This window comes from Tachysurus vachellii, chromosome 7 (assembly GCF_030014155.1).
Source record: "Tachysurus vachellii isolate PV-2020 chromosome 7, HZAU_Pvac_v1, whole genome shotgun sequence".
In the NCBI taxonomy this organism is placed as follows: domain Eukaryota; kingdom Metazoa; phylum Chordata; class Actinopteri; order Siluriformes; family Bagridae; genus Tachysurus; species Tachysurus vachellii.
The window spans coordinates 25,811,662-25,833,862 of record NC_083466.1 but is presented as its reverse complement, the minus strand read 5'-3'; the positions used below and the strand labels follow the sequence as shown (position 1 = coordinate 25,833,862).

The following is a 22,201-nucleotide window of genomic DNA, read 5'->3' as shown; positions in this document are numbered from 1 at the left end:
GAATCTCGGGCGCCATGAGGTAGAACTCGTGAAATGCTACGCCGTCGTCCCTCAGACTAAAGGGGTATGAGAAGGGAACAAGGAGAGGCCATGCTGAACATTAATCACTCAGTGTGTGACCGTGTGTGTGTGTGTGTGTGTGAGCAAGTGTCATCCTGCATGTCCTCTCGTGTGCTACTGTGGGTGTAACCAGAGAGAGACAGACACACAGACAGAAAGAAGAAACGGTGTGTGACACAATACACCCGGAGAAAGAAGCTCAAACAGCTGAAACATGACGTGGTTTAAAAATACACAGAAATGTCACCTTTTTTTATGATGAAATGACTCTTTCTTTTGTATGTTAAGGAAACTGCAGTTACAGTAAAAATGGCTGGACGTCATGTTTTTGCTTTTGGTCTCCCGCTTACTCCCGCTTCAGGTTGAGGGGCAACACCTCCTTCCTTCATCCAACAGATACTAACTCTGTTAATGCAGAGAGTCAACCGTACAAGGTATTTTATAAATAATCAATGCTTTCTGACCAATCAGCTTCGAGAACAGCACCGTGGTCTAAATACAAATCAAACCAACTAAGATTCACTTCCTGTTTGAGATGAGAGAAGAAATATTGAGGATTTTTATTTACTTACCTGCTTAGAGTAAGTGACTGCATCCACTATTTACAGTTATTTACTAAATAGTTATTATTGTAAAAAAAATATTATTTCTTTATATATATATATATATATATATATATATATATATATATATATTATATTCAAGTCAAGTCAAGTCAACTTTATTTATAGAGCACATTTAAAAACAACAGCTGTTGGCCAAAGTGCTGTACAGAAATAAAGCATATAATAAAATACAAAACAAGATACAAAATGCAAAAGTCAACATAGGACACAACAACAGATAATAGACTAAGGTTATACCAGTGAGCTTACCTATGATCATACATAACAGTAAAAAGATAAGTTTTAAGAAGAGACTTAAAATCTGCGTATGTTGGTGCTGTTCTTATATAGGGTGGTAACTTTTTCCATAACTGTGGAGCAGCCACTGAAAAGGCGCGATCACCTTTCGATTTCAGTCGAGTCCTAGGAACAGTCAACTGAAGACTACCAGTTGCCCGAAGTTCCCTAGAGAAATTACATTGTAACAGAAGGAGATCAGAGATATAGGATGGAGCCAATCCATGGAGACCCTTATAGACAAACAGCAGTGTCTTAAAATGAATACGAAATTGAACTGGAAGTATGTTCCCTCTTCCTTGTTCCAAGTTGAAGACGAGACAATAGAGACTGTGAAACACCCAAGTACAGTACATTACAATAATCTAATCTGGATGAAATAAAAGCATGTATTACAGTCTCCATGTCTTTTGATGTTAAGAATGACTTCATCTTTGCAATGTTCTTTAACTGATAAAAACAACTTCTAACCACAGCATTGATCTGGTTATCAAAAGTCAAGGCAGAATCAAAAGTAATGCCTAAGTTTCTGCCATGTGAATGATGATTATTAGATAGAGGTCCCAGTTTACTAGCCACTACCTCCATAGAAGCAGGGGAGCCAAAGATTAAGACCTCAGTCTTAGACTCATTTAACTGAAGGAAGTTGGCAGACATCCACTCTTTGACCTCTCTCAGACAATCAGACAGACACTGTAAACTGGAGACGTCCTTTGGGTGCACGGGAACATAACACTGAGTATCATCTGCGTAACAGTGGTATGAAACATTGTGCCTCCTAAATATTGCATACAAAGGAAGCATGTATAAAGAAAATAGAGCAGGACCCAAAATTGAGCCCTGCGGGACCCCATACAAAACTGGTGCACAAGATGATGAATATTTACCAGTCTCTATAGAGAGGGTTCTATCCTTTAAATAGGATAGAAACCAATCTAAAACACGTCCTTGAATCCCAATTTGCTGTAAGAGGTTTAAAAGAATGCCATGATCGAGTGTGTCAAATGCCGCACTAAGGTCCAGAAGGATTAAAACCGCACAAATTCCAGAATCAACAATAAGTCATTTAGATCTTTCAGCAATGCAGATTCCGTACTGTGTTGAGGTCTAAAAGCCAGACTTTATCAAAATCACCATTTTCCTGTAGAAAGGAAGAAAGCTGATTAAACACAACCTTCTCCAAAACTTTTGATAAAAACGGTAATTTAGAAATAGGACGGTAATTATTTAGATCTGTTGAAACAAGATTTGTTTTTTTAAGTAGTGGCTGTACAGTGGCATGTTTAAAATAGGATGGGACTATGCCACTGATTAAACTCACTCACTCACTCACTCACTTTCTACCGCTTATCCGAACTACCTCGGGTCACCCGGAGGAAACCCCTGAGGCACGGGGAGAACATGCAAACTCCAAACACACAAGGTGGAGGCGGGAATCGAACCCCCAACCCTGGAGGTGTGAGGCGAACGTTCTAACCACTAAGCCACTGTTCCCCCCGCTGATTAAACTGCTATTAATTATTGACAGTAAACTAGGACTAATAGAGTTCTAGTGTGTCTAATAAAAGACGAGGAGGGACAACATCCGATGAACAAAAGGTGGGCTTCAATTTATGGATGCACCAAATAACTGTGAGACACAGTTCACATGCACGGTAATACGCTGTAATTGTCCTATACAGCCTTTTTACACCTGGTCACTTCATGTGTTTTCTCTGATCCAATAGCTATCTGATTTGTTAAAACTGTTCCATTTACATTAGGCCACATAAATGCGTCTCGGCGAATCGGATATCGATCCGATCTTTCTACTCCCGCCCAATATGCAAATATATTTTACCTCATTTCTGGGGTAATTGAAACGGAACACATGCACACACACACACACACACACACACACACACACACACACACACAAACAACCACGCAACCACGTGCACACACACATACGCACGCGCACACACACACGCACGCGCACACACACACACACACACACAACCACGTGCACACACACACACACACGCACACACATACACACACACACACACAACCACGTGCGCACACATACACACACACGCACAAACACAAATATAAGGTCATTTCTTCCTGCAGCCATCAAACTGCACTCTTTCTCCACTGTACTCAAACTTGCACCTTAACCTATCTACTGTATAGATGTATACAGACTACATTCACTTTCATCCTTAATCCATGTCTGAATGTACAGCCACAATAACATTAAATGTGTTAAATTAATTACATTTCCAAACATTATAACATGCTACTTCGGCTCAAATATTTCTTTGAGCCTTCCTTATCTTTGCATACAGTATTTACAGAACATTATTGTCAAATGTTTTACACATTATATATATATATATATATATATATATATATATATATATATATATATATATATATATATATAAATATATCCATCCATCCATCCATCCATCTTCTACCGCTTATCCGGGGCCGGGTCGCGGGGGCAGCAGTCTGAGCAGGGACACTCAGACTTCCCTCTCCCCAGACACTTCCTCCAGCTCCTCCGGGGGAATACCGAGGCGTTCCCAGGCCAGCCGAGAGACATAGTCCCTCCAGCGTGTCCTAGGTCTTCCCCGGGGCCTCCTCCCGGTTGGACATTCCCGGAACACCTGCCCAGGGAGGCGTCCAGGAGGCATCCGGAACAGATGCCCGAGCCACCTCAGCTGACTCCTCTCGATGTGGAGGAGCAGCGGCTCTACTCTGAGCTCCTCCCGAGTGACCGAGCTCCTCACCCTATCTCTAAGGGAGCGCCCAGCCACTCATTCAAGGAAACTCATTTCGGCCGCCTGTATCCGGGATCTTGTCCTTTCTGTCATGACCCAAAGCTCATGACCATAGGTAAGGGTAGGAACGTAGATCGACTGGTAAATAGAGAGCTTCGCCTTGCGGCTCAGCTCTTTCTTCACCACAACAGACCGGTATATCGACCGCATCACTGCAGAAGATACACCGACCCGCCTGTCGATCTCCCGCTCCATCCTTCCCTCACTCGTGAACAAGACCCCAAGATACTTAAACTCCTCCACTTGAGGCAGGAGCTTTCCACCAACCCAAAGGGGACAAGCCACCCTTTTCCGGCTATATATATATATGTGTGATATATAATGTGTAAAACATTTGACAATCATACACACACACACATGCACAAGTGTGATATATAAATGTGTGTGTTTGTGTGTGTATGATTGTCAAATGTTTTACACATTATATATATATTTTTAATACAATTTGAATTACGTTTGGATTTTACTAGATGTATATACCCTAAAACAATCGGCACAAACAACACTGTAGGATTTAATCTTCATGATAATGTGGATATAACGTATGAAATGGAGTGAAAATTAAATGTCATTAAGTCTTATAATGGGGTCACGGTGGCTTAGTGGTTAGCACGTTCGCCTCACTCCTCCAGGGTCGGGGTTCGATTCCCGCCTTCACCTTGTTTGTGTGGAGTTTGCATGTTCTCCCCGTGCCTCGGGGGTTTCCTCCGGGTACCCCGGTTTCCTCCCCCGGTCCAAAGACATGCATGGTAGGTTGATTGGCATCTCTGGAAAATTGTCACTAGTGTGTGATTGCATGAGTGAATGAGAGTGTGTTTGTGCCCTGTGATGGGTTGGCGGGTGTATCCTGCCTTGATGCCCGATGACGCCTGAGATAGGCACAGGCTCCCCGTGACCCGAGGTAGTTCGGATAAGCGGTAGAAGATGAATGAATGAATGAATAATTCTTATAATCGTTCTTCTCACATGTATTTTCTACAATCTAACTTCAGTTCACGACCTCACCATCTGTGTCGCCAATTCCCTTTGTCTCCAGAATGTGCATACGCACGTCTCAAAGTTTGCTTAAAGGTGCGCACATTTTCCCGTCAAGTTTGATTTTTATAGAGCACAACCTTTGCGCGAAAACTGGCGTACGCACGTTTCCAGCCCCGTTTTGTGCGTACGCACGCTTTATAAATGAGACCCGTGGTCTTTTTACCATCGGATAGCTATCGGATCACAGAAAACGCATGAAGTGACCAGGTGTAAAAAGCCCCTAAGTTTCCATGAAACCAAACAGCATCTATTTATTCCTCATCAGACCTGAATGAAAAAAGCTCTGATAATCAGTTTCTTCACTATTTTCTAAAAGCAATTTATTTTTTATAAGCGTTTATTTTTATTAGCAATTAACATTTAAATTGACACTTTTAACCAGGAATTAACGAACAGCTCTTCAAATTGTAGAAACAGATGAACATGTAGATTTGAAGTCTGCATGAAACATAACCTGTATATATAAATTCATCAATTTCCTGCTGCATTAAATGATTTATTTTGACAAAAACAGCTATTCAAATGTTTGCAACCTGCATTTCATTAAACCTTTAATGTATAATTATTTTCCTTTACAATCTTGCTGCACCTTTATAATTTTACTGTAATATGTAATAAAACATAATGACTATGATATGATACTGAGCATCGTGATAGATAAGATTCTATCTAATTCTCTTTCTTCTGTACCATCATCCAGGTCAAGCTTATAAAGTTCTATTAATAATGATGCATCGATATAAAGTTATATATTAGTTTCCTTGTATTGGACTTCTTGGATTTCCTTGTAATGCTTTCACAATTACTTGCTTTTTGACCCTGGATCCCAGACTTGATGATAGATTTGATTCTAACTAATTATGTTTGCCTGTTTTAATCCCAGGCATAGATTAAATATTGGAGAATAAAATTATGTAGAAATGCATTTAATGTGTTCAGGGGCTTAGATACATATGTGCCTTTACATCTCCTGTTTCAGTTGCATTTTTCTTCATTAAGAACAAAGAACTTTGTCTATGCACTGATTATACACTATGATTATAGATTTAAACTACACACACACACACACACACACACACACACACTCACACTCACACTCACACACACGCACACACACACACACACACACGCACACACAAACACAAATATAAGGTCATTTCTTCCTGCAGCCATCAAACTGCACTCTTACTTCACTGTACTCAAACTTGCACCTTAACCTATCTACTGTATAGATGTATACAGACTACATACTGTAGGTTTACTCTTCATATTATACTCATTCTAGACTTACAATTTTTCTATTTTGGTTTAAATTTTTTATTGTCAATATTTTCATGAATTTAATATTTTAACTTGATCTTATTTGTTATCTTCATTCGATTCTTTATTCGGTTTGGATTTTGTTTTCCCTTAATAATAAAAACCTTCATTTAAAAACTGCATGTTGTGTTTACTTGTGTTATCTTTGACTAATATTTAAATTTGTTTGATGATCTGAAACATTAAAGTGTCACAAAAGTGTCACAAATGTGCAAAAAATTAAAAAATCATGAAGGGGGCAAACACTTTTTCACACCACTGTATATTTAAAAATATTACATCTCATCAACATCTATGATAAGAAGAAAGTCATATTTCCTAACAAAAATCCCACTTGCATTTGTAACTGTGGCCTAAGTGTCCAAATATATTTGGGGCAACTGCACAGTTGTAGTTTTGTCTAAATATACTTTCATCCTTAATCCATGTCTGAATGTACAGCCACAATAATATTAAATGTGTTAAATTAATTACATGTCCAAACATTATAACTTGCTTCATCAGCTCAAATATTCCATGTCCTTATCTTTGCATCTTTACAGACCATTTACAACATTGTGCAATAATCATTTATTTGTTTTAGATAAAAAAAATTTCTTTGGAAAGAGGAAGTTCCTGACAGTATCACTATATAAGCATCATCACTTACCTTCATTTGTTACATCAAGCGAGTAAAACCTCCTGATTAGATGTAAGTGGAGTTACGGTGAGGTATAACATACACAATTCTCATTACATTAACACAAATCATGCTTTTTTTCTTCCAGTGTGTGAAAACATAGAACTATGGCTTCTCAGACCAAAGTGGTGATGCTTCTTATTCTCGCCACAGCAGGAGCAGCTTTGGGTAAGAATCTTAACTCTATTAAGGATATTAGGATATAACTAAAAATAAAATTGTTAGTGAATGTGATATACGTTTTATGTAAAATTTTAATACAGCTGTTTTTTTGGTAGTTTGAAAATATCATATTATTAATAAATATATAATGTGGTTCTTATTGTGTGATTGGCAGATTGAACATCATTAAAATTTGTCATCTGTATCTATAAATAACAGAAATAATTGACCATAAATGATGACCTTTCCCCAATTTCCTTTTAAGCTGTGGCGAACACATCATCAGGTAAAATTAAAATATTAAAATCTTGAAAAGCAGCTAAATTGTAATTGTAACCACCAGGACTTACATTACTCTTTTCTTTCTTCTGGTTTCTAGAGGCTGATCCTGACATTGTGGAAGGTAATTAAAATACCTGCACAGATCAGTATGATATTAAGAATACCTCATTTGTACCAGCTTTACTTTCTTTTTATGTAATTAATTTATTTAAACTGATTATGTCCTATTACAGAAGTTATAAATATACAAAACCATTGGGGTAACATAGCGATTATTATTATTATTTTTTTTATCACCACAGAATCTTAAGGCTGCAAGTTAATGTATTAAGGCCATAACTAGACAAATAAGGGCTGAAATTTATAGCATTAAAGCAAGATTAAAGCAAGAATCATGTCATTAAGAACTATCTTCTATTTAGAGAAGAACAAGGGGTCTTGTAAGTGATGGTTTGGCCCCCACATAGACCTTAAACAGAAGCATTTAACAGAAAGATTTTATGCGTAAAAACTTTGCACAGTACTGTATGTCTTTATGCAACGTTTTATGGCCAGCAAAGTATACTTTATGGTCAGAATTATGCTGTTCTACTTTTAGTCCCCCTTTGATGTAATAATAAGCTCCACAAGCCCCACTTGGGCTCTTTATATATATATATATATATATATATTGTATATCTTTCTAGATCAGGCAGTAATGATTGCATTTTCTAACAAATGCCCAATTGGATGGTTCTACTATTATGGTCGATGCTACTTGTACAACGGCGTCAGACTGGATTGGGTTTCTGCAGAGGTTTATTTTAATTCTTTCCAACTGTATTTACATTTTCTCTATTTACACAAATGAATGAATGATTATTTCTTGGCCAATATCTACTATAGCTATTTGGTACCTGTATAAAGTTTAAAATGAGATTTATTTATGAGATTTATAAAGTGTCAGTTCCTTAATTGTGCATAATAACTGCAGGTAAGAACATGCAATGATGTTACAGTTCTGTTTGTTTTTCTAGACATTCTGTCAGAATTTTGATGCACACTTGGTCTCAATACACAGCGAGAATGAATATCAGCAGATAAAGTCTCTTATCCGTAGTTTTGACCCCATGGAGAATGCAGCATACATCGGCCTCAGTGACTGTCAGAAGGTAAGCAGGGGATCGTCTGACTGTATGGTGCATGATTTATTGACTTAAACATGGTAAAAAAAATTATTCAACTAAAACACCTTGTGATTTCCTCTGTTCATCTTTCAGGCTTATCAATTCTTTTGGTCTGATGGCACCAAACTGGGTTTCACCAAGTGGAATTCAGGACAACCAGATAATCGTAATAACATAGAGCGCTGTGTGCATATTAACTATGATAGTAAGTAAAAATTCTTACAGCTGTCTTTATCTTAATAGCTTGTGTCGTGTTGCTTTTGTTTGAACTCAAATACCATGATATTTACAAGTTGTTCAAATTCAACTAAAACACCTTGTGATTTCCTCTGTTCATCTTTCAGCCTTTTCAATTCTTTTGGTCTGATGGCACCAAATTGACTTTCACCAAGTGGAATCTAGGAGAACCAAATAATAACAACAACGAGTGCTGTGTGCATATGAATGCTAGTAGTAAGTAAAAATTCTTCTTCTGTGTGTATCTTAATAGCTTGTGGTGTGTTGCTTTTCTTTTAACTCAAACACCATGACATTTACAAGTTTATTTTTTCTGTTATCTGTAGGCGAAAAAAACTGGAATGATGTTCCTTGTAACCAGTGCTATGCCTCTGTGTGTGCCAAGAAAAGTGACTGAAACGCTTCCTACTGCATCTCACCAAATATAATACAACATTTTTCCTCGTCACTGATGAATTTATAAAATGATTCTGTGGCGGACTTCAATAACTTCAGCAATAAAAAATCTAAATATATATATATATATATATATATATATATATATATATATATATATATATATATATATATATATATATATATAAATGTAAATAAATTAAAAAAATGTTATTTGTTGTGTATGATTTTATTTTCTTCATGGTTATCAATTAATTGTCATTAAATACACTCTCAGAAAGATAGAGACATCGAGCACATGCAGAATCACACATGCAGAATTGTTTTGTCAAAACATCCCTAGATCCCTTAAGGTGATATTTTAACATGGGTTCTGGGGACACCAGGGGTCTGAGAGGTATAATATTTATTAATATTTATATAGCCAGATATAATACTGTACTGACGTTTCCCTGAAATCTGTTTTGTAGTTAAAAGGCATAAATATTGAGGTCTAAACTGGTCTATGACCAACAACCAACAAGAACTAGAAGAATATATATATATATATAATTATATATAATGTGTAAAACATTTGACAATCATACACACACACACACACACACACACACACACATATATATATATATATATATATATATATATATATATATATATATATATATATATATATATATATATATATGAATAAAATGCAAGTATTATCTGTTATGTAATCCATAGTCAATCAAGTCCAGTATTAATCTGATATTATTACCAACCAGCTCTGTGGCTCTTTCATAAGTCAACTGAACGCTTCAGTGAGTGGTGAAGTGAAATGTCAATCAGCATCAAATTGCCAATAATGCCAATTAAAATGAGTGGGTTTAAATGTTTCGGCTGGCCAATCAACCTGGGCTGGATGTCAGCGGGGTCCAGTGTCCCAATATGGTTTTACATGATCAATGGTACAACATGACTGAGTTTAGATATTACTAAGTGCTTAATAAACTACTACTTGAGCTTGTCTTCAATGAGCGTCTAATTGAGAGTATCAAAAATAGTGATCATTTTAAAAGAAGCAATAATATAAATCTTAAAAAAGTTTTTTTTACATAAGTATCTGTCTTTTGTCTGTGTATTTCATTTATTATCTGTAGTGGGCCCAGGTGTCTTCTTCTGTATATGTGATATCATCAGAAAGGTAAGATACATTACAGATACACATCTGCAATGCACATCTGTAACACACTTATCAGCTAATAGCACTATATTGGGTAATGAATTAAGCCAGAGATTGTATAGGCTCAGAGCCTTATGTGACAAACAGCATCTGTTTATTCCTCAGCACCTCACCAGTATCTACAGAGATGTCCCAGTCTGGTGAGGAATCCCTAAAGAAGAAGCAGGGTGATGCAAGAACAATCTCCAGATGGCCTTTCTGTAGGGTAAGAACATTTACATTTACATTTACATTTACAGCATTTGGCAGATGCCCTTATTCAGAGCGACGTACATAAGTGCTTAAATCTCTAACATTGAATACATTAATGCTGGCTCACTAAGTTACATACTTAAGATACCATGAGTTTAAAACATTTGTTCAAAGTTACAATGAAAAAGTGTCAAAGGTGTGTTTTTTGGATAAACATCTTTTATCCAAAATATTTGCAGACAATTTTACCATTTATATCACATGAAATATCAGACTTGCAAAGAACATGAGTTTTCATAATGCTACATCCAGAACCTTGCAGGTTCCTGCTGAAGGATTTATCACTCTTGTATTATGGGTGAACAAAATAAGGATTAGTATGACGAACAAGTGAATTAGAAAGTGAAAGAGTGAGAAAAAAAGCTACCCCCAAATGTAGCATGTTAAAGAAATGTATTTCCATCACAATTTGTTATGTTTTTATAAGCATCCTTCTCATATCTGTGTGTTTCTTTATGTGTAGAAGAAGAACAATGTCCATCCTGCAGCATATACAGAATGATAAGTTTAAGCAATAACCATATGATAGGCACAGAGCCCAAATAAATAAAAAAGAAATAAAAATTAGAATTTGACTCATAGGGCCTTTTTACACCTGGTCACTTCATGTGTGTTCTCTGATCCGATAGCTATCTGATTTGTTAAAACTGTTAGCTATCTGATTTGTAAATTTGTCCATTTACATTAGGCCACATAAATGCGTCTCGGCGAATCGGATATCGATCCGATCTTTCTACGCCCGCCCAATATGCAAATATATTTCCGGGGTAATTGAAATGGAACACGGTTGCTACAAAAAACAGCGTTTACTGTTTGCTGCATTTTCGCTGGTGGCAGCAGTGCATTTTAAGACCCAATGAGACACCTGGGTGAAAGATCACCTGTGAGTGACGTACTTCCGTTTGGGAGGAGTATAGCGCTGACGTATGTGGCTTGAACAACCACATTCATTTACACCTGTCCGGTTTCATCTGAAACGCGTCCCAGACCACCTCCTGAAGTGGTTTGTACCATCGGATTTATATCCGTCTCCAAAACGTTTCGGAGGGCATTTAGACCTGGTCTTTTTACCATTGGATAGCTATCTGATCACAGAAAACACATGAAGTCACCAGGTTTAAAAAGCCCCTAAGTTTCCATGAAACCAAACAGCATCTATTTATTCCTCATCTGACCTGAATGAAAAAAGCTCTGATAATCAGTTTCTTCACTATTGTCAGGACTCTGCCCGGACTTTGGCCATGTGCCTTTTTGTTTATGTTCGGTGTTCACGTGTCTGCCCCGCCCTTGTCTTTTCCTCCCCGCCTCTGCACACCTGTCCCTCATGTGTCATGATAATTTGTATTATTTAATTGAGCCGCGTTGCCTTGTGCAGCACGGAATCCTCTGTTGTCTTCTGTTGGCGTCATGTCTGTTGTCTTTGTCTCCTGTTTCGTGTTATTTTTAGTTAATAAACCCTGTTGTTTTGTTAAGCTGTCCTGCATTTGGGTCCGTTTTTATCCTGCGTCCATGACAGAAGGATTCCGCCAGACCAGGACCCAGCAGGACAGCTGCAGCTTGGACCGGCCGATATTGGGAGCATTTTTTTTCCTTGTTGGATTTTTTTTTTCCCCTGGACTTTGCGGGTTTTGGTGACATTTTTCCGCATTTTTCCGGTGAGGGCTTCCGGTTTCTCCGCGGTGGGCGCCGCCTCACTTCCTGGTTGCGGGCCATGTCACCAGCCCGAGTTTTGTTTTGTTTTTTCGGTGTCCTGTGACATCGCCCCGCATCTGTCCGGTGGGGGGCGTCGCTTCACATCCGGTTTCCGTGGAGGACGCCGCCCCACTTCCTGTCTGCGGGGGGTGTTGCAGGCCCGTGTTTTACTCCCTGGATTTTTTTTCTGTTTTGTGGAGGAGTTTTTTTTTTCCCCGCCCTCCCTCCCCTTTTCCTGGTTCTGAGAGGTGGGTCTGGCCGTGGTGCGTCGGGGGTTGTGCTCGGCCCTCCTGTTCGGCTGTGGACGTTGCTCGGCCACTCTGGCTGCGCCGCCGTGTGCCTTGCTCCCCCCACCTGCCTCGCCGTGTTTCTTGCTCCCCCCACCTGCCTCGCCGTGTGCCTTGCTCCCCCCACCTGCCTCGCCATGTGCCTTGCTCCCGCCTCCCGGACCCGTCGAGACTGTTAGGACGGATTGGCGCGTCGGGAGCCGCGCCTCGAGGGGGGGGTACTGTCAGGACTCTGCCTGGACTTTGGCCATGTGCCTTTTGTTTATGTTTCGTGTTCACATGTTTGCCCCGCCCTTGTCTTTTCCTCCCCGCCTCTGCACACCTGTCCCTCATGTTTGTTGATTATTTGTATTATTTAATTGAGCCGCGTTGCCTCGTGCAGCGCGGAATCCTGTTGTCTTTTCCTGTTGTCCTCGTCTGGTTTGTCTGTGTCCTGTTTAGTGTTTTTTTGTTAAGCTGTCCTGCATTCGGGTCTGTTTTTATCCCGTGTACATGACAACTATTTTCTAAAAGCAATTTATTTTTTATAAGCGTTTATTTTTATTAGCAATTAACATTTAAATTGACACTTTTAACCAGGAATTAATTAACAGCTCTTCAAATTGTAGAAACAGATGAACATGTAGATTTGAAGTCTGCATGAAACATAACCTGTATATATAAATTCATCAATTTCCTGCTGCATTAAATTATTTACTTTGACAAAAACAGCTATTCAAATGTTTGCAACCTGCATTTCATTAAACCTTTAATGTATAATTATTTTCCTTTACAATCTTGCTGCACCTTTATAATTTTACTGTAATATGTAATAAAACATAATGACTATGATATGACACTGAGCATCGTGATAGATAAGACAAATTGTCTTTCTTCTGTACCATCATCCAGGCCAAGCTTATAAAGTTCTATTGATAATGATGCATCAATATAAAGTTATATCTTAGTTTCCTTGTATTGCTTTCACAATTACTTGCTTTTTGACCCTCGATCCCAGACTTGATGATAGATTTGATTATAACTAATTATGTTTGCCTGTTTTAATCCCAGGCATAGATTAAATATTGGAGAATAAAATTATGTAGAAGTGCATTTAATGTGTTCAGGGGCTTAGATACATATGTGCCTTTACATCTCCTGTTTCAGTTGCATTTTTCTTCATTAAGAACAAAGAACTTTGTCTATGCACTGATTATACACTATGATTATAGACTTAAACTACACACACACGCACACACACGCACACACACAAGCACACACACGCTCACACTCACACACACGCACACACACACACGCACACACACACACACACACACGCACGCACACACACACACACGCACGCACACGCACGCGCACACACACACACACACACACACACACACACAAACACAAATATAAGGTCATTTCTTCCTGCAGCCATCAAACTGCACTCTTACTTCACTGTACTCAAACTTGCACCTTAACCTATCTACTGTATAGATGTATACAGACTACATACTGTAGGTTTACTCTTCATATTATACTCATTCTAGACTTACAATTTTTCTATTTTGGTTTAAATTTTTTATTGTCAATATTTTCATGAATTTAATATTTTAACTTGATCTTATTTGTTATCTTCATTCGATTCTTTATTCGGTTTGGATTTTGTTTTCCCTTAATAATAAAAACCTTCATTTAAAAACTGCATGTTGTGTTTACTTGTGTTATCTTTGACTAATATTTAAATTTGTTTGATGATCTGAAACATTAAAGTGTCACAAAAGTGTCACAAATGTGCAAAAAATTAAAAAATCATGAAGGAGGCAAACACTTTTTCACACCACTGTATATTTAAAAATATTACATCTCATCAACATCTATGATAAGAAGAAAGTCATATTTCCTAACAAAAATCCCACTTGCATTTGTAACTGTGGCCTAAGTGTCCAAATATATTTGGGGGCAAGTGCACAGTTGTAGTTTTGTCTAAATATACTTTCATCCTTAATCCATGACTGAATGTACAACCACAATAACATTAAATGTGTTAAATTAATTACGTGTCCAAACATTATAACATGCTTCGTCAGCTCAAATATTTCCATGTCCTTATCTTTGCATCTTTACAGAACGTTTACAGCATTGTGCAATAATCATTTATATGTTTTAGATAAAAAATGTTTCTTTGGAAAGAGGAAGTTCCTGACAGTATCACTATATAAGCATCATCACTTACCTTCATTTGTTACATCAAGCGAGTAAAACCTCCTGATTAGATGTAAGTTGAGTTACGGTGAGGTATAACATACACAATTCTCATTACATTAACACAAATCATGCTTTTTTTCTTCCAGTTCGTGAAAACAAAGAACTATGGCTTCTCAGACCAAAGTGGTGATGCTTCTTATTCTCGCCACAGCAGGAGCAGCTTTGGGTAAGAATCTTAACTCTATTAAGGATATTAGGATATAACTAAAAATAAAATTGTTAGTGAATGTGATATACATTTTATGTAAAATTTTAATAGAGCTGTAATTTTGGTTGTTTGAAAATATCATATTATTAATAAATATATAATGTGGTTTTTATTGTGTGATTGGCAGATCGCTCTCTTTTTAATTTATTTTCTTTTTTCTTTTTGAACATTAAAATTTGTCATCTGTATCTATAAATAACATCGAAAAAATAATTGACCATAAATGATGACCTTTCCACAATTTCCTTTTAAGCTGTGGCGAACGCATCATCAGGTAAAATTAAAATATTAAAATCTTGAAAAGCAGCTAAATTGTAATTGTAACCACCAGGACTTACATTACTCTTTTCTTTCTTCTGGTTTCTAGAAGCTGATCCTGACATGGAAGGTAATTAAAATACCTGCACAGATCAGTATGATATTAAGAATATCTCATTTGTACCAGCTTTACTTTCTTTATATTTAATTTATTTAAACTGATTATTGTGTACTTAGGTGACTATACGAAGCATTTAATATATTTATGAGACACACACGGACTTAACGTGACTGTTCTTTATTCGCAAGTGCAGAGAGAATCACACCGGAACATGTACAACCGGAAACACATGCAAGAACTGCATTCTGGGAAATGTAGTTAATTAACAGCGTTAACCACATACACAACACTGATTATGTCCTATTACAGAAGTTATAAATATACAAAACCATTAGGGTACCGTAGCGGTTATTTTTTTTATCACCACAGAGTCTTAAGGCTGCAGGTTAATGTATTAAGGCCATAACTGGACGAATAAGGGCTGAAATTTATAGCAGCCAAAAATGAATATACTGAGACCAAAAGCTAAAAGATTAAAGCAAGAATCATGTGATTAAGAACTATCTTCCATTCAGAGAAGAACAAGGGGTCTTGTAAGTGATGGTTTGGCCCCCACATAGACCTTAAACAGAAGGATTTAACAAAAAGATTTTATGCGTAAAAACTTTGCACAGTATTGTATGTCTTTATGTTTTATGGCCAGCAAAGTTTACTTTATGGCCAGAATTATGCTGTTCTACTTTTAGTCCCCCTTTGATGTAATAATAAGCTCCACAAGCCCCACAGAGGACACTTGGGCTCTTTTCCTCTACTTTTGGGAAACCATGTGTTTATAGATTTGCTTTGTGCACAGGGACATTGTCATACTGGTTCTAGTGAATGAAAATTGAAGGAATATATATATATATTGTATATCTTTCTAGATCAGGCAGTAATGATTGCATTTTCTATCAAATGCCCAATTGGATGGTTCTACTATTATGGTCGATGCTACATGTACAACGGCGTCAGACTGGATTGGGTTTCTGCAGAGGTTTATTTTAATTCTTTCCAACTGTATTTACATTTTCTCTATTTACACAAATGAATGAATGATTATTTCTTGGCCAATATCTACTATAGCTATTTGGTACCTGTATAAAGTTTAAAATGAGATTTATTTATGAGATGTATACAGTGCCAGGTCCTTAATTGTGCATAATAACAGCAGGTAAGAACATGCAATGATTTTACAGTTCTGTTTGTTTTTCTAGACATTCTGCCAGAATTTTGATGCACACTTGGTCTCAATACACAGCGAGAATGAATATAAGCAGATAAAGGCTCTTATCCGTAGTTTTGACCCCATGGAGAATGCAGCATACATCGGCCTCAGTGACTGTCAGAAGGTAAGCAGGGGATCATCTGACTGTATGGTGCATGATTTATTGACTTAAACATGGTAAAAAAAATTATTCAACTAAAACACCTTGTGATTTCCTCTGTTCATCTTTCAGGCTTATCAATTCTTTTGGTCTGATGGCACCAAACTGGGTTTCACCAAGTGGAATTCAGGACAACCAGATAATCGTAATAACATAGAGCGCTGTGTGCATATTAACTATGATAGTAAGTAAAAATTCTTACAGCTGTCTTTATCTTAATAGCTTGTGTCGTGTTGCTTTTGTTTGAACTCAAATACCATGACATTTACAAGTTTATTTTTTCTGTTATCTGTAGCCGCTAAAAACTGGAATGATATTCCTTGTGACCAGCGCTATGCCTCTGTGTGTGCCAAGGAAAGTCGCTGAAAAGCTTCCTACTGCATCTCATCAAATATAATACTTTTATATTTTTCTGTGTCACTGATGCATTTATAAAATGATTCTGTGGCAGACTTCAATAACTTCAGCAATAAAAAATCTAAAAAAAAATAAATATATGTAAAGAAATAAAAATAAATTTTAATAAATGTTATTTGTTGTGTATGATTTTATTTTCTTCATGGTTATCAATTTATTGTCATTTTTAAATACACTCTCAGAAAGATAGATCCATCGAGCACATGCAGAATCACACATGCAGAATTGTTTTGTCAAAACATCCCAAGATCCCTTAAGGTGATATTTTAACATGGGTTCTGGGGACACCAGGGGTCTGAGAGGTATAATATTTATTAATATTTATATAGCCAGATATAATACTGTACTGAAGTTTCCCTGAAATCTGTTTTGTAGTTAAAAGGCATAAATTTTGAGGTCTAAACTGGTCTATGACCAACAATCAACAAGAACTTATATTATATATATACATATATATATATATATATATATATATATATATATATATATATATATACACACACACACACACACACACATATATATATATATATATATATATATATATATATATATATATATATATATATATATATATACACACACACACACACACACACATATATATATATATATATATATATATATATATATATATATATATATATATATATATATATATATATATATATGAATAAAATGCAAGTATTATCTGTTATGTAATCCTTATAGTCAATCAAGTCCAGTATTAATCTGATATTACCAGAGATAATACCAACCAGCTCTGTGGCTCTTAAACTCATGACTGAGTTTAGATATTACTAAGTGCTTAATAAACTACTACTTGAGCTTGTCTTCAATGAGCGTCTAATTGAGAGTATCAAAAATAGTGATCATTTTAAAAGAAGCAATAATATAAATCTTAAAAAATTTTTTTTTTTACATAAGTATCTGTCTTTTGTCTGTGTATTTCATTTATTATCTGTAGTGGGCCCAGGTGTCTTCTTCTGTATATGTGATATCATCAGAAAGGTAAGATACATTACAGATACACATCTGCAATGCACATCTGTAACACACTTATCAGCTAACAGCACTATATTGGGTAATGAATTAAGCCAGAGTTTGTGTAGGCTCAGAGCCTTATGTGACAAACAGCATCTGTTTATTCCTCAGCACCTCACCAGTATCTACAGAGATGTCCCAGTCTGGTGAGGAATCCCTAAAGAAGAAGCAGGGTGATGAAAACACAATCTCCAGATGGCCTTTCTGTAGGGTAAGAACATCTTTTATCCAAAATATTTGCAGACAATTTTACCATTTATATCACATGAAATATCAGACTTGCAAAGTACAGAGTTTTCATAATGCTACCTCCTGAACCTTGCAGGTTCCTGCTGAAGGATTTATCACTCTTGTATTATGGGTGAACAAAATAAGGATTAGTATGACGAACAAGTGAATTAGAAAGTGAAAGAGTGAGAAAAAAGCTACCCTCAAATGTAGCATGTTAAAGAAAAGTATTTTCATCACAATTTGTTGTGTTTTTATAAGCATCCTTCTCATATCTGTGTGTTTCTTTATGTGTAGAAGAAGAACAATGTCCATCCTGGAGCATATACAGAATGATAAGTTTAAACAATAACTATATGATAGGCTCAGAGCTCAAATAAATAAAAAAGAAATAAAAATTAGAATTTGACTCATAGGGCCTTTTTACACCTGGTCACTTCATGTGTGTTCTCTGATCCAATAGCTATCTGATTTGTAAATTTGTCCATTTACATTAGGCCACATAAATGCGTCTCGGCGAATCGGATATCGATCCGATCTTTCTACTCCCGCCCAAAATGCTAATATATTTGACCTCATTTCCGGGGTAATTGAAATGGAGCGCACTTTGGTGTATGCGGTTTTCAGAATGTAATCAAGAAGAAGACAAAACAACTGCTTACGACGGTTATGCTACAAAACACAGAATTTACTGTTTGCTGCATTTCCGCTGGTGGCAGCAGCGCATTTTAAGACCCAACGAGACACCTGGGTGAAAGATCACCTGTGAGTGACGTACTTCCGTTTGGGAGGAGTATAGTGCTGACGTATGTGGCTTGACACTAGATTTACTGACTTTTTTATTTTCTGGTGCGGGTCCCGAGGTGTGATTCCCCCCGTTGAGATTTTCACAGTTCTTCAGCCCTGCTTTTGTTGTGCAAACACACCCATCACCTGTGAGGCCTGGCTCATTTGCATTTGTTCACTCAGAGTAGCTCAGATCCAAGGCAAGCCAAACCTCTGTGTGTGACATGGAAACCTTCAGAAAGGCCTGCCGTATCTATACAAAATATTTATCTATATTGTAGATAAATTATTTTTAAAATTATTTATAAAAAATTGTGTGCTAAGGTTTGTCAGTGCCATATGATATTTATATAACCCTTGTGCAGACCTGGGGTCTATTTGACTCATCTGGAAAGTTTAATGTGTCATAACTTGGGTTTCCTTCCACATATTTGCCATAAATTGTTCCAAATTATGAACTTTGCAAGTAAACTTAATTTTGTCTATTTTTGTTGAACTATGTGTTCGTAAAATAAATACTTTCCTCCTCAAGTCCTCCCGGGTCAATTTGACCCGGCCACATTTAGTGGGGCAATAGGTCACACTTTTGCCCTTTTCAGCGCAATGAACATACATACAGACACAAAAATGCACACATAAAATGTCCACTATCACACGCACCCAAAACACACACTCACACACCACACACACATACATGCGCACACACATGTACACACACACATACACATATATGCACACACACATACACACACACATGCATTGCATTTCATTAGGCCTCCAGAAAAAAAAGGCCACACATTTGAAAATATTTCACACTTTTGATATGCCTTTGCCTAGCAGAGGACAAAATATGATCTACGGAAATTATGCTACACACACACACAGTCAAACACTGTTCAAAGCATTGGGCATTGCATTTCAGTTGGACTCCAGACAGTACAAAAGCTATACATTTGTAAACATTTCACACACACACGTGCACGTGCACGCACACACACACACACAAATTGGGCATTGCATTTCATTAGGCCTCCAGAAAAAAAAAGCTACACATTTGTAAATATTTCACACTTTTGATATGCCTTTGATATGATCTACCGAAATGATGCCACACACACACACACACACACACACACACACACACGTTGTGTTTTCATATTTAAATCATATTTGTTTTCTCTCTCTTATTTGTGAATTTAGTTGCTTCAGTCAGCTTTGAGCTGGGGATGTTTGACATACACTAGCCAGTGGTTATCCAAAATAATATTTAATAATTTCTGATTATTTTACTCAAAACCATGGCATAATTTCATGCCATTAATTTTATTATAAATTAAATATAATAAAAAGCATAAGAGGTGTAAAGGAAGTTTTATTCACAATAAATTATGTTTTTGAGTGGTGTGTGTGTGTGTGTGTGTGTGTGTGTGTGTGTGTGTGTGTAGCCCATTTTTGGGTGATCAGATGGCATCTGGTAGGCAAAATAGTCCTACTATCCCACACAGAATAGTGATCATTGTACAATTTTTGATTTATAAGCATTCAAGTCAATTTTACCTGGAAAAAAACAGGTTTTATTATTTACTGATATTAAAAATGGTCAAAATGGTTTCAAAACAATCTCCTGGCTTTCAAAGAGACAATGCCCCGAGATAGATTCATTTCAATTACGCAACACCTTCTAACAGACAAATTTGCTGCGGTCTCCGACATCTGGACACGCTTCAACAAGAACTGCGCTGTTCCCTACCAAGGTTCGTTGTCCATTCACACAGTATATTGCAACCAAGCCAGACAAATTTGGGATCAAGTTCTGGATGGCCACGGATTTGGAGACTAAATATGTCTGCAATGCATCTCCTTACTTGGGAAAGGACCCCAGTCGTCAGAAGGGAGAGAGGCTGGCAGAGTCTCTCTCGTGGTCATGAATCTGATGGAGCCATTTTTGGATGATGGCAGAAATGTCACGTCGGTCAATTTCTTTACTTTACTGTAACTGTCGCACAGACTGCTGCAGCGCAAAACAACGCTACAGGGCATGGTGAATAAAGTCTGCCGTGAACTTCCTCAACTTGCAAAAGACACTGCACAGCGAGAGGTATTCTCCACTTCAGTGCTTACAAGTGGCGGTGTCTCCTTCACAATTTATGCACCTGAAAAAATACAAGACTGTGTGTGTTCTAAGTTCCATGCACCAAGACGTGACGATCGGTGACGGCAGAAAGAGGAAACTCAACACGATAACAGACTATAACCACATGAAGGTAAGTGAATGTGTATAATTTTACACCAGTGCTACAATGTTTTCTGATGTGTACTATACATATACAGGCCTATAGAAAAACGCACATATACTCATGACTCTCTCTCTCTCTCTGCTTTTACAGTGTGGTGTAGACATGTTGGACCAAATGGTGCGGATGTATTCCGTAAGAGCAGCAACACGCAGGTGGCCAGTAGCGTTTTTTTACAATATGCTTGACCTGGCGGTGGTGAATGCCTACATTTTGTACAAGGCATGTACAGGGTGGACAGGCAAAAGAAGATTATTTCTGAGTCTTCTAGCTAAAGAACTTTGTTGCAGATTCATGCAGCAGGAAATATTGGCACAAAGGCAGGCTGCTGAAGCTGCTGCAGCTGCTGTGCCAGGGACTGCACAGACAACGCAGTGCCAGGTGCAAGAGAGCTGCAACAGGAATCGCAGCAGGTTTACCTGTGCAACATGTCAGAAATTCACCTGTGCCAAATGCAGGGACGATGGACACTGGGTCTGCAAACGCTGTAAAGTTTGAAACACTTTAAAATAAACCAGACTTGTGTTTCCATATATTGTGAATGTGTGTGTGTATGTATGTATGTGTGTGTGTGTGCGCATGTGTGTGTGTGGTGTGTGATTTGGGTGCGTGTGTTAGTGGACACTTTATGTGTGCATTTCTGTGTCTGAATGTATGTTCATTGTGCTGAAAAGGGCAAAAGTGTGACCTATTGCCCCACTAAATGTG

The 22,201-nt window shown here is 37.3% G+C and overlaps 2 protein-coding genes and 1 long non-coding RNA gene across 3 annotated transcripts; all 3 read left to right on the top strand.

Moving 5' to 3' along the window:
• Positions 1-6,752: 6,752 nt before the first annotated feature.
• On the top strand, positions 6,753-9,206 carry LOC132848022 (type-2 ice-structuring protein-like). Its single transcript, XM_060873531.1, has 8 exons — positions 6,753-6,839; positions 6,916-6,995; positions 7,255-7,275; positions 7,369-7,392; positions 7,958-8,067; positions 8,288-8,422; positions 8,782-8,890; positions 9,001-9,206. Exons 2-8 carry the CDS (start codon positions 6,935-6,937, stop codon positions 9,069-9,071), a joined length of 531 nt encoding a protein of 176 aa, XP_060729514.1. The 5' UTR covers positions 6,753-6,839; positions 6,916-6,934; the 3' UTR covers positions 9,072-9,206.
• A 40-nt stretch (positions 9,207-9,246) lies between these two features.
• On the top strand, positions 9,247-12,200 carry LOC132848021 (uncharacterized). The gene is made up of 3 exons (XR_009648698.1): positions 9,247-10,253; positions 10,398-10,497; positions 12,018-12,200. It is a non-coding gene; the product is annotated as an uncharacterized LOC132848021 (long non-coding RNA).
• A 2,503-nt stretch (positions 12,201-14,703) lies between these two features.
• Positions 14,704-17,251, top strand: LOC132848020 (type-2 ice-structuring protein-like). The gene is made up of 8 exons (XM_060873529.1): positions 14,704-14,783; positions 14,860-14,939; positions 15,235-15,255; positions 15,349-15,369; positions 16,224-16,333; positions 16,554-16,688; positions 16,797-16,908; positions 17,020-17,251. The coding sequence occupies exons 2-8, from the start codon at positions 14,879-14,881 to the stop codon at positions 17,088-17,090; spliced, it is 531 nt and encodes a 176-aa protein (XP_060729512.1). The 5' UTR covers positions 14,704-14,783; positions 14,860-14,878; the 3' UTR covers positions 17,091-17,251.
• The last annotated feature ends 4,950 nt before the right edge of the window (positions 17,252-22,201 follow it).

Bases quoted from the DNA above. Each gene is read 5' to 3' on its own strand.
- LOC132848022 (XM_060873531.1), top strand. From the start codon at position 6,935: ATGGCTTCTCAGACCAAAGTGGTGATGCTTCTTATTCTCGCCACAGCA. The intron at 7,393-7,957 runs GTAATTAAAATA...ATATCTTTCTAG, and splicing joins TGATCCTGACATTGTGGAAG to ATCAGGCAGTAATGATTGCA. The intron at 8,068-8,287 runs GTTTATTTTAAT...TTGTTTTTCTAG, and splicing joins TGGATTGGGTTTCTGCAGAG to ACATTCTGTCAGAATTTTGA.
- LOC132848020 (XM_060873529.1), top strand. From the start codon at position 14,879: ATGGCTTCTCAGACCAAAGTGGTGATGCTTCTTATTCTCGCCACAGCA. The intron at 15,256-15,348 runs GTAAAATTAAAA...TCTGGTTTCTAG, and splicing joins TGTGGCGAACGCATCATCAG to AAGCTGATCCTGACATGGAA. The intron at 16,334-16,553 runs GTTTATTTTAAT...TTGTTTTTCTAG, and splicing joins TGGATTGGGTTTCTGCAGAG to ACATTCTGCCAGAATTTTGA.